Genomic DNA, 12,663 nt, shown 5'->3' on the forward strand with positions numbered 1-12,663 from the left:
CTCTACATTAAACTGATTAAAAATAAGTGGTTTTTGTGGAAAAATGAAGTGTCATATTAGACGGGTCATCATTGCTTGCAGATCACCAATGACTATCTCCCCTTTGTACATTCCATGGTCCATGGTGCTAATATGCTTCTAAAAGTAAATAATTCAAATGTCGTCAAACAGATTTGGCAGTTCTGGACAGCCACCTACATGCGAGGTTGGCTATATTGAAAGCTACCATATGGCCAACATCAGTCATGAAGTAAAGATACATTTATAATTCATTATATAAAAATAACAATTTCAAAGTATAGATACAAATAAACTTTATTACACTAGCTGTGCATTATTCTATTTGTTGCTGCATTCTGGTAAAAGTGATCATATGGAAGACAATCATTGGCAATTCCAAAAGGTCTGACACTGAAAAGCTGGTGCAGTAGATTTTTTTTTATTATAATGCCACAAAAACAAAAGCAAAGAAAGCATGACGCCTTCTTAATGTGGAATCCAGATACCTGCAATAAAAATCTAAATGTAAAAAAGAAAATGTGTATGCTTTTAATAGAGTACTACTGGTGCTTCCTAGAAGTCAGGTGTACTTATAACAGGCATGGAAACTATTTTTAGTTTTCATGAACATGTGAAGAACTGTAACCTGAACAACTAGTTTAAAGACACAATGATGACTGAAGAAAATAAACAAGCTTTGGCAAAGCCAATTGGTCTGCCTTTTGGCTTTGTCGATGATGTTCAGCATGGGCAGAAAGAAAGAAAGGGGCATCAACAACAACAAAAAAAGATGAGGATGCATACCTGTGCATGCGTATGTATAGATCCTAATACAGTGGTGGCTCCAGCATCACCACGCTTACATGCACGTGTATCATGAATATTCGTTTTTTAACATACTTTTCCAAAATGTAAGGCTCCCATCTATGGAGCAACAATTTGAAAGATATGAAAATGTGTGCCAAAGAGCATTTTGTAAGAGAGGAGTGGCCCAGCTGGGCCCTACCAGAAAGTTTTTTTTTTAAAGAATGAGGTAGGCAGGGGAGCAATGATGGACTGGGTGGAGGGTGAAGTAAGTGATGAAGAACGACAGGGATTGGGGGAGTAATGGAGGATCTGGTTGGGAAGGGAGTAAAAACAAAAACAGGCAAAAAAGAACTTTGTGGGGAAGGGCAGGGGAAACAGCAGATGATCTGGTGAGGAGCAGGGGCAACAGAGAGAGAGTAGGAGGGAGATTCTAGTGGGGAAGCAACAGACAAGGGAGGTAGCAAGTAAGGGCAGGCACTCACGTGGAGAGGTGAAAGAAAATGAAAAAAAGTTCCCCGACTGTAAGAAGGGGAAGGATACAAGTCATTTAATTATGAGGATGATAAAGAAGATGGGCACCAGGGATTGGACAAACACAACAAAATGGTGCGGGCAACAGGTCTGAAATTTCAGGGCTCCGCTTGTAGTAGGCTTGATAGGACATTCATGCAACTTAAAAAAAATATAGTTTACTAATAGTGAACAAGTGCAGAGTTTCAATATTGCGAGAGCAAGCTCATACCGTTTTCCATCAGACAGTAGTCTAGCAGCCTAATTTTTAGCTCTCTGCAGTCGAGCTCTAGCCTTATTCGTTAGCCCTAAATACAGAGCATTAGTCCTATCATGATAAAATAGTAGCTTCGACTACCTTTCTGTGAGTTTGTTTAGGTAGCAAGGAAAATACTTTAAACAGCATCCTTAAATAGAAATAATAGGACTCTAAGTATTTGTTTATTTGCTTATCCATGTCGAGGTTTTTGTTGATCGTCACACCAAGGTTTTGAACTTCTACAACTGGTATAGGAGAATCCCCTAATTCGGAAGGCTACCAATTCGGAAAACAGGTAATTGTCAGTTGGCCAAAACAAAACACCTCTGTCTTATCCCTATTTCACCTTTAGGTCATTAGCGCCCATATATTTCATCACTGAGGTCACGCAATCCTGCAAGTTTGAAGCTGCTCTAGATTAGTTAACTGCAGAAACAACAATTTGGGTGTGATCAGCATAAGATATGAGTGATAGCTCAAACGTTTTTTTCGTGTGGTGACATCTGTAGTCTTCAAATCAAAATAATACGAGAGAGACTATCGAACGCAGAGTTAAGATCCAACAGGATCAGCGCTGCACCACTTCCTCCATCCAGTAACATCTGAATGTTACCCAGAACTGATACTAGGGTGCATTCGGTGCAGTGAAGTGGTCTGGAACCCACTTGTGTTTTTTGAAGCACCCTATTGACCTCCAAATGCCTTTTAAATTGTCTGTCAATATTTTTTTCAACATTTTTTAAACAAAAGGCAACGTCGAAATGGGCGTATGATTCGACAATTCAAAAGGACCCGCTTAAGGTTCCTTTAAAACTGGAAGAATTTGAGCATTTTGCCACCGTTGGGGCAAAACTCTGGCGCTAACAGACAGATTACGCAGATCTGGGATCAAAGGTGCTGATGTGTCCTCCGCCAGCATGATGTGGGGTAGGGTTCCAGCAGGGAACCTAATTTTATTGTTACTATAAAAATGTTCACTACATTGATTGATAGTGGTTCGAAACATGATAATGTTGAATAAAAGTGGCCTGAGAATCCACAGATATGTCCAATCTGGTACTCTTGCTAATGGTATTTTTGCTGATAAGTACTGTGATGATTTCAAATTACTATGATGGCCTTTGGCTATGAAGAGCCTCCACACAGGAGCTGGAAACGCGGCCTTTGGAGGGGTGGACAACTTACCCCCTTACCACCGTGTGATAGCGGCTCTTCAGCAGGAGATCGTGTGAAGAGAGCTGATATTGTGTGATACGGTGGCACCGTGTATGCTGGCAGGTATGGAGCAGACAAATTGCCATCACACACAGTGCATGAGAGCCAATGGCTGAAGTAGGCTGACCCGCTGCCCCATGCTGTAAGCTGTGTTAGGCTGAAGCAAAATGTGGATGACCAGTGATTGAAGACAGATGATGCAGAATCCATTTATTTTTTATTGATGACGTTTGTTCTTATTACATGACACAGGGAACACAGCAAAAGCTGTGCCTAGGCCAGACCTCAAAAAGATATTTGCCTACTAAATTTATGCATTTGGTAAAATTACAAGAGTTGGCTGGACGGACACCCTCAACAACTTCAGAACTTCAGTAAATTTGACATGTATTTAGCATTGTTTTTCAAAGTTATGTGCGTGTTTGTTCAGTTATCTGCGTATTAAATCATGTGTACTTAATATTAGTGAATGGTGTACTGGGGCACGGTGCATTCCTATCCTCGGAGTGGGCATGCAAGAGGCAATACGTCATTGCATTCCTGCCCATTCTGGGCTCAGTGCCCGGTGAATACATTTTTTGTGTATTTGTTCAGTAGAGCATCACTAACAGAAGCACTGCAGAGTGGTTACAGCAAAGGGCAAATTGGGGCCCTCAAGTGGTTGGCCAGGTTAAGAAGGAGGCATTTGGTTCGGCTGGCATGTTAACAGTAGCTTGCAGTAAAACAAGCATTGGCAAAGCCAGGAGGGCTCACCTTTACAAGAGCTATTGGCTTTGCCAGTGGGTTGCAGCCATGTTATACAGCAGCGTGGCTGTGTAGCATAGCTAAAAGGTAACCTTTAAAAAGTCATGTGCTCTAAAATGTAATTGTCATTTTTAGCAAAGCGTGCATTCTGAAGGTTAGTTGCCAATTAACAGAAAGATAATACGGGAGATTGTAGAAAGAAATATAAGCTGTGTATGTTAGAGGTGATAACAGTTTTAAATAACGTAATTGTTACCACCGTTTTTCCTTTGCTTCGGCTTAATCCTGTGATTCTGGCCAAATCACTTACTCTCCCCGTGCCGACAAAAAAAAGGCATTTGCGATGCAAAAGGGCTCACATTTACGAGAGCTTGCGCTATTGGCACAGGCCCGGCTCCAGGAATTTTTGTTTGGGTGGGCCAAGGGTACTTTCGGGTGGGCCACTGCTGGCCCGATTTATCGCTTATATATCTAGCCAGGCCTGCTTCTGGACCCTCCTTTTATCTCTTCTTAGACTTACAAGGTACAGTAAAACGCCCTCTCTTCCAAGTCTCTTTCTAAATGTTATCACTCTCAAAAAGTGCTTTTCTTTCATGTAATGTAATGTCCCTTCGATGGGAACAGGAGGTTTCTAAGGTGGGAGTATCTAGCAAGTGACTCTACTATGGCTCCCTCTGTGTGAGCCTTCAGGGAAAAACCCTTTTTATTACTACCTCCACCTGACCCCTGACTCTGCAGCGCACTCCCTTACAGGCTTGATTATCCACTTTTCTACCACCCCTCTCCATTACACTTTATCTCACAGCTGACCTTGGGCCCCAGCCCCAAATCAGCCACCATTCAGTTCCACTTTCATTATTCTCAGTAAAAAACAAGAGTAAAATTATCTTCAAACTTGAAACATTGAATATAGCAGTAAATGTAATTAGCATGCATGTTAAAGTATGCTCCACATTTGCCCTAATCACCTGACTGTTAATTAAATAAACAAAAACAGAAAGGCCATGACAGGGCCGCTTTAGTGCTGGTGCAAAAGTTTTTTTGTCCTCTTTTTTGACCTCCTTCTCTGTGGATAGCTTAACAACCACCCTCCAACAGAGCCTTTCATCTCTTCATTGCCACTCCCCCTCATGGCCTCCTCCTCAGACTCCCTAACTACCACCCTCCACCAGTGCCCCTCATCTCTCCGTAGCTCCCCCTTGACCTCCTCCTCAAATTCCCTCACTGCTCCCTCCACCAGCACCCTTAATCTCTCTGTAGTTCCCCCCACCCCATGACCTCCTCCTCAGATTCCCTAACTACCACCCTCCACCAGTGCCCCTCATCTCTCCGTAGCTCCCCCACCCCATGACCTCCTCCTCAAATTCCCTCACTGCTCCCTCCACCAGCACCCTTAATCTCTATGTAGTTCCCCCACCCCATGACCTCCTCCTCAGATTCCCCAACTACCACCCTCAACCAGTGCCCCTCATCTCTCCGTAGCTCCCCCTTGACCTCCTCCTCAAATTCCCTCACTGCTCTCTCCACCAGCACCCTTAATCTCTCTGTAGTTCCCCCCACCCCATGACCTCCACCTCAGATTCCCTCACTGCCACCCTCCACCAGCGCCCCTTATCTCTCTGTAGTTCCCCCCACCCCATGACCTCCTCCTCAGATTCCCTCACTGCCACCCTCCACTAGTGCCCCTCATCTCTCTGTAGTTCCCCCCCACCCCAGGACCTCCTCCTCAGCTTCCCTCACTGGCACCCTCCACTAGTGTCCCTCATTTCTCCATAGCCGCCCACCCCATGGCCTCCTCCTCGGACTCCCTCGCTGCCACCCTTCACTAGTGCCCCATATCTCTCTGTAGTTCCACCCCCACCCCATAACCTCCTCCTCGGACTCCCTCACTGCCACCCTTCACTAGAGCCCCTCATCTCTCTGTAGTTCCACCCCCACCCCATAACCTCCTCCTCGGCTTCCCTCACTGCCATCCTCGAATAGTGCACCTCATTTCACTATAGTACCAATCCACCCTGTGACCTCCTCCTCAGATTCCCTCACTGCCATCCCCCACTAGTGCCCCTCATCCCTCTGTAGTCCCCCCACCCGTGACCTCTTCCTCTGACTCCCTCACTGCCACCCGCACCCTTCATCTCTCCGTAGCTCCCCCCCACCCCATGTCCTCTTCCTGGGATTTCCTCACTGCCACCCTCCACTAGTGCCCCTCATCTCTCCGTTGCCCCTCTCTCATATCCAGTCCATTCGTTGCATAGCGCTACTCATATGAGTGTAGGGTGTCACAGTACTTTACATAACAGCACACATTATACAGAGACACTAAATCAGTTTACGGGGAATGTCGCATAAGCCAATGAGGATTACAAGGTGTAGAAATCACTTTATCCATACTGGTGGGCAATATATTTTACGGGGGTTTGGTCTGGAGAAGCACAAACTCAGGATTTAAAAAGTACTCCAGTGGTTGGGGGTTGGCTTTAATGATGAAAATGTATAACTTCCCAAACAAACTCTTTTTAGTAACATTAGAATAATGAAAGAATAGAGCAGTTCTAACTATATCACAACACAAAAAAGCGAAGTTTGTATGCAGCTCTTTGATGACAGTTCATAGGTCACTGTCCTATGTTAGGATAGTAACTTCTGAACTGCAAGTGACACAATGATATCTGTGACAGAGGTAGTAACCCACTGAGCTATTCCTGTGAAATTCAGTTTATTTGTATTTAAAATCTGCCAACAGATAAATGGTTGCTCTGCAGCAGGATCGTAAATGACAAGTTATCTGAACAGTTTTTATTGTTGCTGTACATCGGTGGCATATTCACTGCGAGGGCCAAGGCTCATGTTTGGGTGGGCCAGGCTCATGTTTGGGTGGGCCTGGCCCACCCGGCCCACCCTCTAGAACCGGGCCTGTATTGGCATTGTAAATGACAATGCCAATAGCTTAAACTCTCATAAATGCAAGACCTATTACATTGCAAATGCAATTTTTATTAAAGCCCCTATGCCTCGCTTTTACGTTTATATCGGCAACGCCCCTTTCTTTAGACGAGCCGCGTCTAAAGAAAAGGGCGCAGCCACTATTAAAGTTACCAAAAAAAAGCATCTGTTTGTCAAGTTGACAAACAAATACTTTTTTTTGTTGTAAAAGTGCCCCCATGCTGCGGTTTTACTATATTAGCGGCAGCGCACCTTTCTTTAGACGCGGCTCGTCTAAAAGAAAGGGGCGTGGCCGACTTTAAAGTGAAAGCGCCGTATGGGGCGCGTCTACCAAAAAAATATCTGCAAGAAATAGGCCTCTGTCCACACTAGTTCTCGAATTCAGTAGGACATTGCTATCCACTGGGCACATTTTGCAATGCAAGTGCATGAGAAGCAGAAATGAAATAGTTAAATCGTGTCAGAAAACATTTGAGGGTCTGGGACTAATGATTGAAGGTGGCAGCAAAGGATGATAGTGAGGCATGGCAGACCAACAGGAAGTTGTGCTTCAGGTAAAAAGGCAATAGTATGGTAGCATTTTTTGGGATAGCAATAGACTCATATATTCGTAATAATGGCCATCAGATACAGTGGACTGTGAAGAGCAAGAGCCAAAGTGGGTATTAAGTAACAACAAGTGTGCACAGAACCAGAACAATTAGGAGGGTGGTGGTGTCTTGCTGCTTCAATTGTCCTAAATCCATTTTCATTTGATGAATGACTTTCACTGTCTAGTGATGGTGGCCAGGGGTAATTCATTAACTTTTCAGCTGGTTAAACTTAAGTGATGACTTACGCCCAGACTCCATTGTTAGTGATTTTACTAAAGGTAGAATTTCTTTGCTATTCGCTTTGCCATAGCCCTACATCATCTTGATGCTTTAATTTGCAGCCGCAGTGTCTTTAAAGGGAAAAACCACAGGTAAAATAAACCACACAGAGCAACTCCAAAAGAGGTCAACTGCAACCGATAACTGCTAACAACCACATTTTAGCTACGGTCAAGAGGGAAACAACATCATAAATGAGGAATGGCAGGTGGATTTAGCCATATCTTCACCCAAAAGAGCCAAGAAACTAAATTACTGTTATCCTCACTTTGTATCTCTAAACTATGAGCACATAGCACTCTTGCGTGCTACCGTCCGGATACCTGTACTAAAAACCCTGAGACAACCTTCTTAGAAGTTCCTTGTCACTATCAGCTGGCCCGGTTCTTTAGAGCCCATTTAAAGAGGTTTAGTGTGAATTTTTCGACCAATTAGTAATATGAATATGTTTGCAGTCTTATCGGTAGCCATGCACAAAGTATACGTTGTAGGCTGTTGCCTCGTAAAACTGTTTAGCTCTGTTACGAAAACAAGATGCAAAAGTAGCATCTGCCAATGTTCATCAACAGCAATTAATGTATACGTATCAGCACTGTATTATCAAACCCTATGATGTTGCAAAACAGTTTGCACAATATGCACAAATATGATTTGCGAAGCCATCAGCAATTCATACTGTCATTGATAAAGCTGTATATTTAATGCAAATGCTAGACCTATTTGAAAAACAATAAAACATATGTGTACAAAAAATGAATGTATGAATATGTTTGCAGGTTTTGAAGGGGATAGCTAAATTGGAAAACTTAGTATTAAATTCCCCTTTTTGTATTCACCCGGCTATTTGTGGGGAGATTCGCAAAGAAGCGTGCTCGAAAGGGCGAGGCCAAATTCCGGATGATCTGCTTGGACTGCCTCACTTTGTGTTTCAGACACTCAAAAGTAATTTGAAGTAGCGGGAACTTGACACCGATCACTTTACAAAAATTGAATGAAATAGGAAACTAGAACACCACTTTTACTTTGTTCCTTCAACATCACTCTAGGTAGGCTCTAACCAACTGTGTTACATTTTAGGACTAGTCCCTTCTCTTAGTCAATCTCTCTGCTGCTTTATCTGCATGTGGAGTCCAAGACAGATTCCCAAGTCGTTATAACGCATTCCTTACTAAGCTTCTTTAAACGTTATTCTCAATTACTTACCCTGATCTTCCAGCAGTCACTGCCAAATCCCTTCTATGGTTGTCGTATTAGATCATGTTTCGTTGCTCATTTCTGAAATTGTGACTGGTGTCGCTTTCTTGGTCGCCAGTTGAAACTGACTACCTGATTATACTTATGCTGTGTATGACTATGAATTAAATTCATTAAGGATAGGAAGAAAATATTTTTGAGCACATGCTGTAGATTATATAGTCAGGGGAAATGTCGCAATATTGATAGAAGCAATCAGTAAACTTAGTTTACTATGTTCATATTTGTAAAATCATAGACAGGTTAGGGAACTGGCCCTTTACTAAAAGAAATTCTGTCTTTAAGATCCCTACTTGAATACATCCTGTAGAAGAGATTTATGCTCTGTGTTCTGGTAAAAGATCATACTTTCTGGGTTGGATGTCAATTTTTTTAGTAAGTAAATTATGCACAAAATGATGTGCCATTTGTATTAACTTTTAGGCTAGAGGCAGGGTTTGTACCTGTGACAGGAAGTAAATAATGTGATTTCACAATTTGTCATCTAGCCTTTCCTTTCGCCAGCTTCCAGAAAATGAATATACTTTTTTTAATGAATTTGTTTTATTTATTTTTTCCATTCCTGCTCAAAACATGTTAATGTTTTTTTTTGTTTGAGCCTATGAATATTCAGTGTTAATACACCTCAATCCCTTTGATGACACATGTCGCTGGGTAGTTTGTACGTCATTCACAGTGAGCAGCACCAAATTGATTTATTAAGGATTTTGTGCATCTATGCACAGTACAGAAAGGCCTTTGCAAGTTTAAATTGCACATGCTAATTCACAGAATCTGAAAAGGTGACATTTTAGGATGTTACGTTTCACGTACCTGGTGATAAATCTGCCAGAATATTGGCTTTTATGCCGACATAAATAAGTATGCCATGGGTGGTTATGCAAAATGAATGAACCACCCAAAAGATCGTAGGTTGATGAGTATTTACAAACATATCTCTTCTCCATTCCCACCCTGGAAACACTTGAAAATTACTCACTCAAGAAACTTGGAAATTACTCACTCAAGAAAGTTGGAGCAGCTATGATTTCAGGTCAGGAATGGGACACTCAAAAGTATTCTGAGACTAATGGGAATTTTTCCTGTTGAAAAATATTTTCCATTCAGAGAAACGAAATTAAAAGCAAAAATACTATAGATACAGTTAGTGGACAGACTGCCCGACCAATTACAGAGGAGTAGTCCTATAGCATATATTTTCAGGAGAACTCAATGGGAATCTTGTGAATACTAGAAAAGTTGAGAACTACTCAAGCCATATGAGGAAATCTACAAGAGAAGATTTTGAACCTTTTTCTAAAAATGGTTTTGTGAATCGCCTTAATACTCAACATAATGTAAGGATCAAGATTAGACTAAACCAAAAACAAGATGGGCTGTGACATATGTCTCCTTGGGTCATTTTCAGCTTCTGAAAATACATGTTGCTCATGTGTGCCAAAACAGGATTACATTTTTAAAGTTTTCACTGGAAATCTCAGCCATTTAAAAAGCATTTGTGGACTGTGTAACACCTCCCTCTGCCAATTCTTAGCCCAGCCCTCTGAAATCAAATTATGCTCATGACAAATCTGAATTTTACATGTCCCACTAGTCTGCGAATTGCCCCTTTATGTTCATTTCTCACTTAACTGGCATGGCCAATAGGTGGTACTTCAAGGCTGCTGTCTTACCATGCATTAGGGAAGCTATGCCTGTGTCTTAACTCTTATTGGTTCTGAGCAGAGGAACAAGTCGTTGTTTAAACAATTCAGCACATGATAAAAAACAGGTGTTCCTCATTTGCTCACCATCTGTCGTACCTGTATTCCGATTGATAGGTTTTTCCTGAATTGGTTCTTTTTCCTCTCCTCTGACAGAACACTGGCTATGGTGCTGGTGGAGTTGACTGTGGAAGTATTGCTGCCCATGTGCTGGCTGGCGGGTCCATGGATCTGTGCGTTTGCAGCCTCAATGGCGGCCGTGAGGGCCTTCATACTGTCTAAGCTCTCCGTGGAGTTACTGAGTCCAGACTGGCTGTTGATGTCGCCCCGCTGCCCGTGCCCGTCCATGTAGGCATCCTGTGCAGACTCTGTGCTGCTCTGGGCTGTGATGGAAATGAATGGCTTGGTCGTGGTTCTTGGCGGCACCGGAGGTGGTGTCTTCTTATACGTCGTTATACAAGATGACACTGCACAGAGAAATAAGATAGATTTAGGTGAGTTCAGTGGTTACTACAGTAGAGAACATTCAATTGGTAAAGAAGGTACAATCTCAAAACCCAGGCAAGAACAAGAGGGGACTGAAAAGTAAGACTCTGCTAAATTGACCAGTGGCATAGCAAGGGTGCCATGCACACTAATGCAAACAAGAAAATTAGCTACCCGAACCCAGCTTGGGTAGTAAAAACTATCCTAAGCTCAAGTGCACTGGGCCCCTCACACCCTTGAGCCTCGGTCCCACTGCACCGGCTGCACTATTCATAGCTACGTCCCTTAAAGCAACACTGGCTTCGTTATTACAATTACTCTTTTGCTTCAAAACATGTTACTGTGTTTTAAGTGTACATACATTGCAACTACATGCTATCAGGTGCGGTCAACCAGCTTGCTCAAAGTATATTGAGCATGCACTTAATTATTATTCTAATTCACTGCCATTCTCTAATGCATGATGCAAAACAAATAGCTCTGATATGCACTAATTATTGTATATGAACTAGGAGGCTTACTTACATGTTAGTAAGCAACATTCCGATATCATGAAGCAGTGCTAATTTGTTAAAGATTAAGTGCCAGGCCCAATGTTTTTCTTACAACCCCACGGCTGGCACTATCGAATGTCGGAGATGCCAAATACCAAACTGCCTATTCTTTATTTAACCTCATACCTCTTTCACCCACCGCCAGACCCTCTGTCCACCTTTAGCCTACTTTTGCAGGTTGTTTTTCATCCCCGTTTTCTCCCTGAGTCATTGTTTCCAATCTTTCTCTTTTCCCCCTTTTCTATGTTTTCTCTTTTGTAATGGGTCAAACTAAGATGAGGAAAATGAAGTGCCTGTCTCCAAAAATAAGTGCAGACACCACCTGCAACTACAGGCTCAAATTAAACACTGTCCTGAAGGACTTACGCAAAACTGCCAATAACGGTGTGTGTCTCATACATGATCCCTATCTGTGGTGGCAAGAAAACCTAAGAAAATCCAAAGATATTCAATGATCTACCCCATATATTTAGACCAGCATCACTATCTCATGTTTCACACCTACATTTCCTCAACCCACTTTCTGCCACTGTTCACATTTGCATTTCTAATGTCCACAGGCATGGTGTAAAACCCTTGTGCTTTCGCCACACAGCACAGTGTGTCTTTTTGCTAGTGACATACCTAACAATCTTAACGTGGTTGTATGTTTTGCTCTCTTTTTAGTTAGAGTAAGGTACAGCCCATACAAGTAGGGTGTTGGGTATAATTTACATCCTGATATGCCTGGTATCCAAAAATCAGGTATTAGCATGACCATCACATGTGCTTGAATGAAAGACATTTTGGTAGAGCATTAGGGACACATTGTCCTAATCTCCGAATGTAAATTGTGCACCATTTGCAAGGCCTGCATTATTGCCTGTCTTCTAGCAGTGCTTCCAAGTCACCCCTCCATTCTTCTGGCTTGTGGATGATTTTAGTCTCTGTAGGTGTATGCACCTTCTACAGTTCGGTTATGTATCTACTGCGTTCTCCCAGTTGTATCATTATCTAATTAATTAAGTGTACATCAGACTCTTGGGAAATTTAGCAAATCCCTATGTATTATAGCTGCAAGTACATCAGACAGTTTGCATCCTGGACGTTTGAGCTACTACTATTGAGCTGTGGTTTTCCTGTCTATGTAGACAAGTCAGTTATTACAAGTGATGTAATCTTAGAAAATGTGATCTCTTTGTCTACTGTTCCCAAATATGTTTTGTTGACCAGATATTGATTGTATCATTACATGCAAAGTAACACTGCTTTTTAGATCTTACCCACAGACATGTTTCGCTGTGTGTTGTCACAAGACCTGTATACAGTACCAATAC

The 12,663-nt window shown here is 42.3% G+C and overlaps 1 protein-coding gene across 2 annotated transcripts in view; it reads right to left on the minus strand.

The window, feature by feature from the left end:
- DLGAP1 (DLG associated protein 1) overlaps nt 1-12,663 on the minus strand; it is a 620,950-nt gene that overhangs the window by 165,579 nt on the left and 442,708 nt on the right. For both annotated transcript variants that reach the window (XM_078687476.1, XM_078687477.1), the window contains one exon: nt 10,407-10,774. In XM_078687476.1, the coding sequence (XP_078543602.1) occupies nt 10,407-10,774 (368 nt within the window). The remainder of the gene's footprint in view (nt 1-10,406; nt 10,775-12,663) is intronic.

Source organism: Lissotriton helveticus, chromosome 4_1 (assembly GCF_964261635.1).
Source record: "Lissotriton helveticus chromosome 4_1, aLisHel1.1, whole genome shotgun sequence".
NCBI lineage: Eukaryota > Metazoa > Chordata > Amphibia > Caudata > Salamandridae > Lissotriton > Lissotriton helveticus.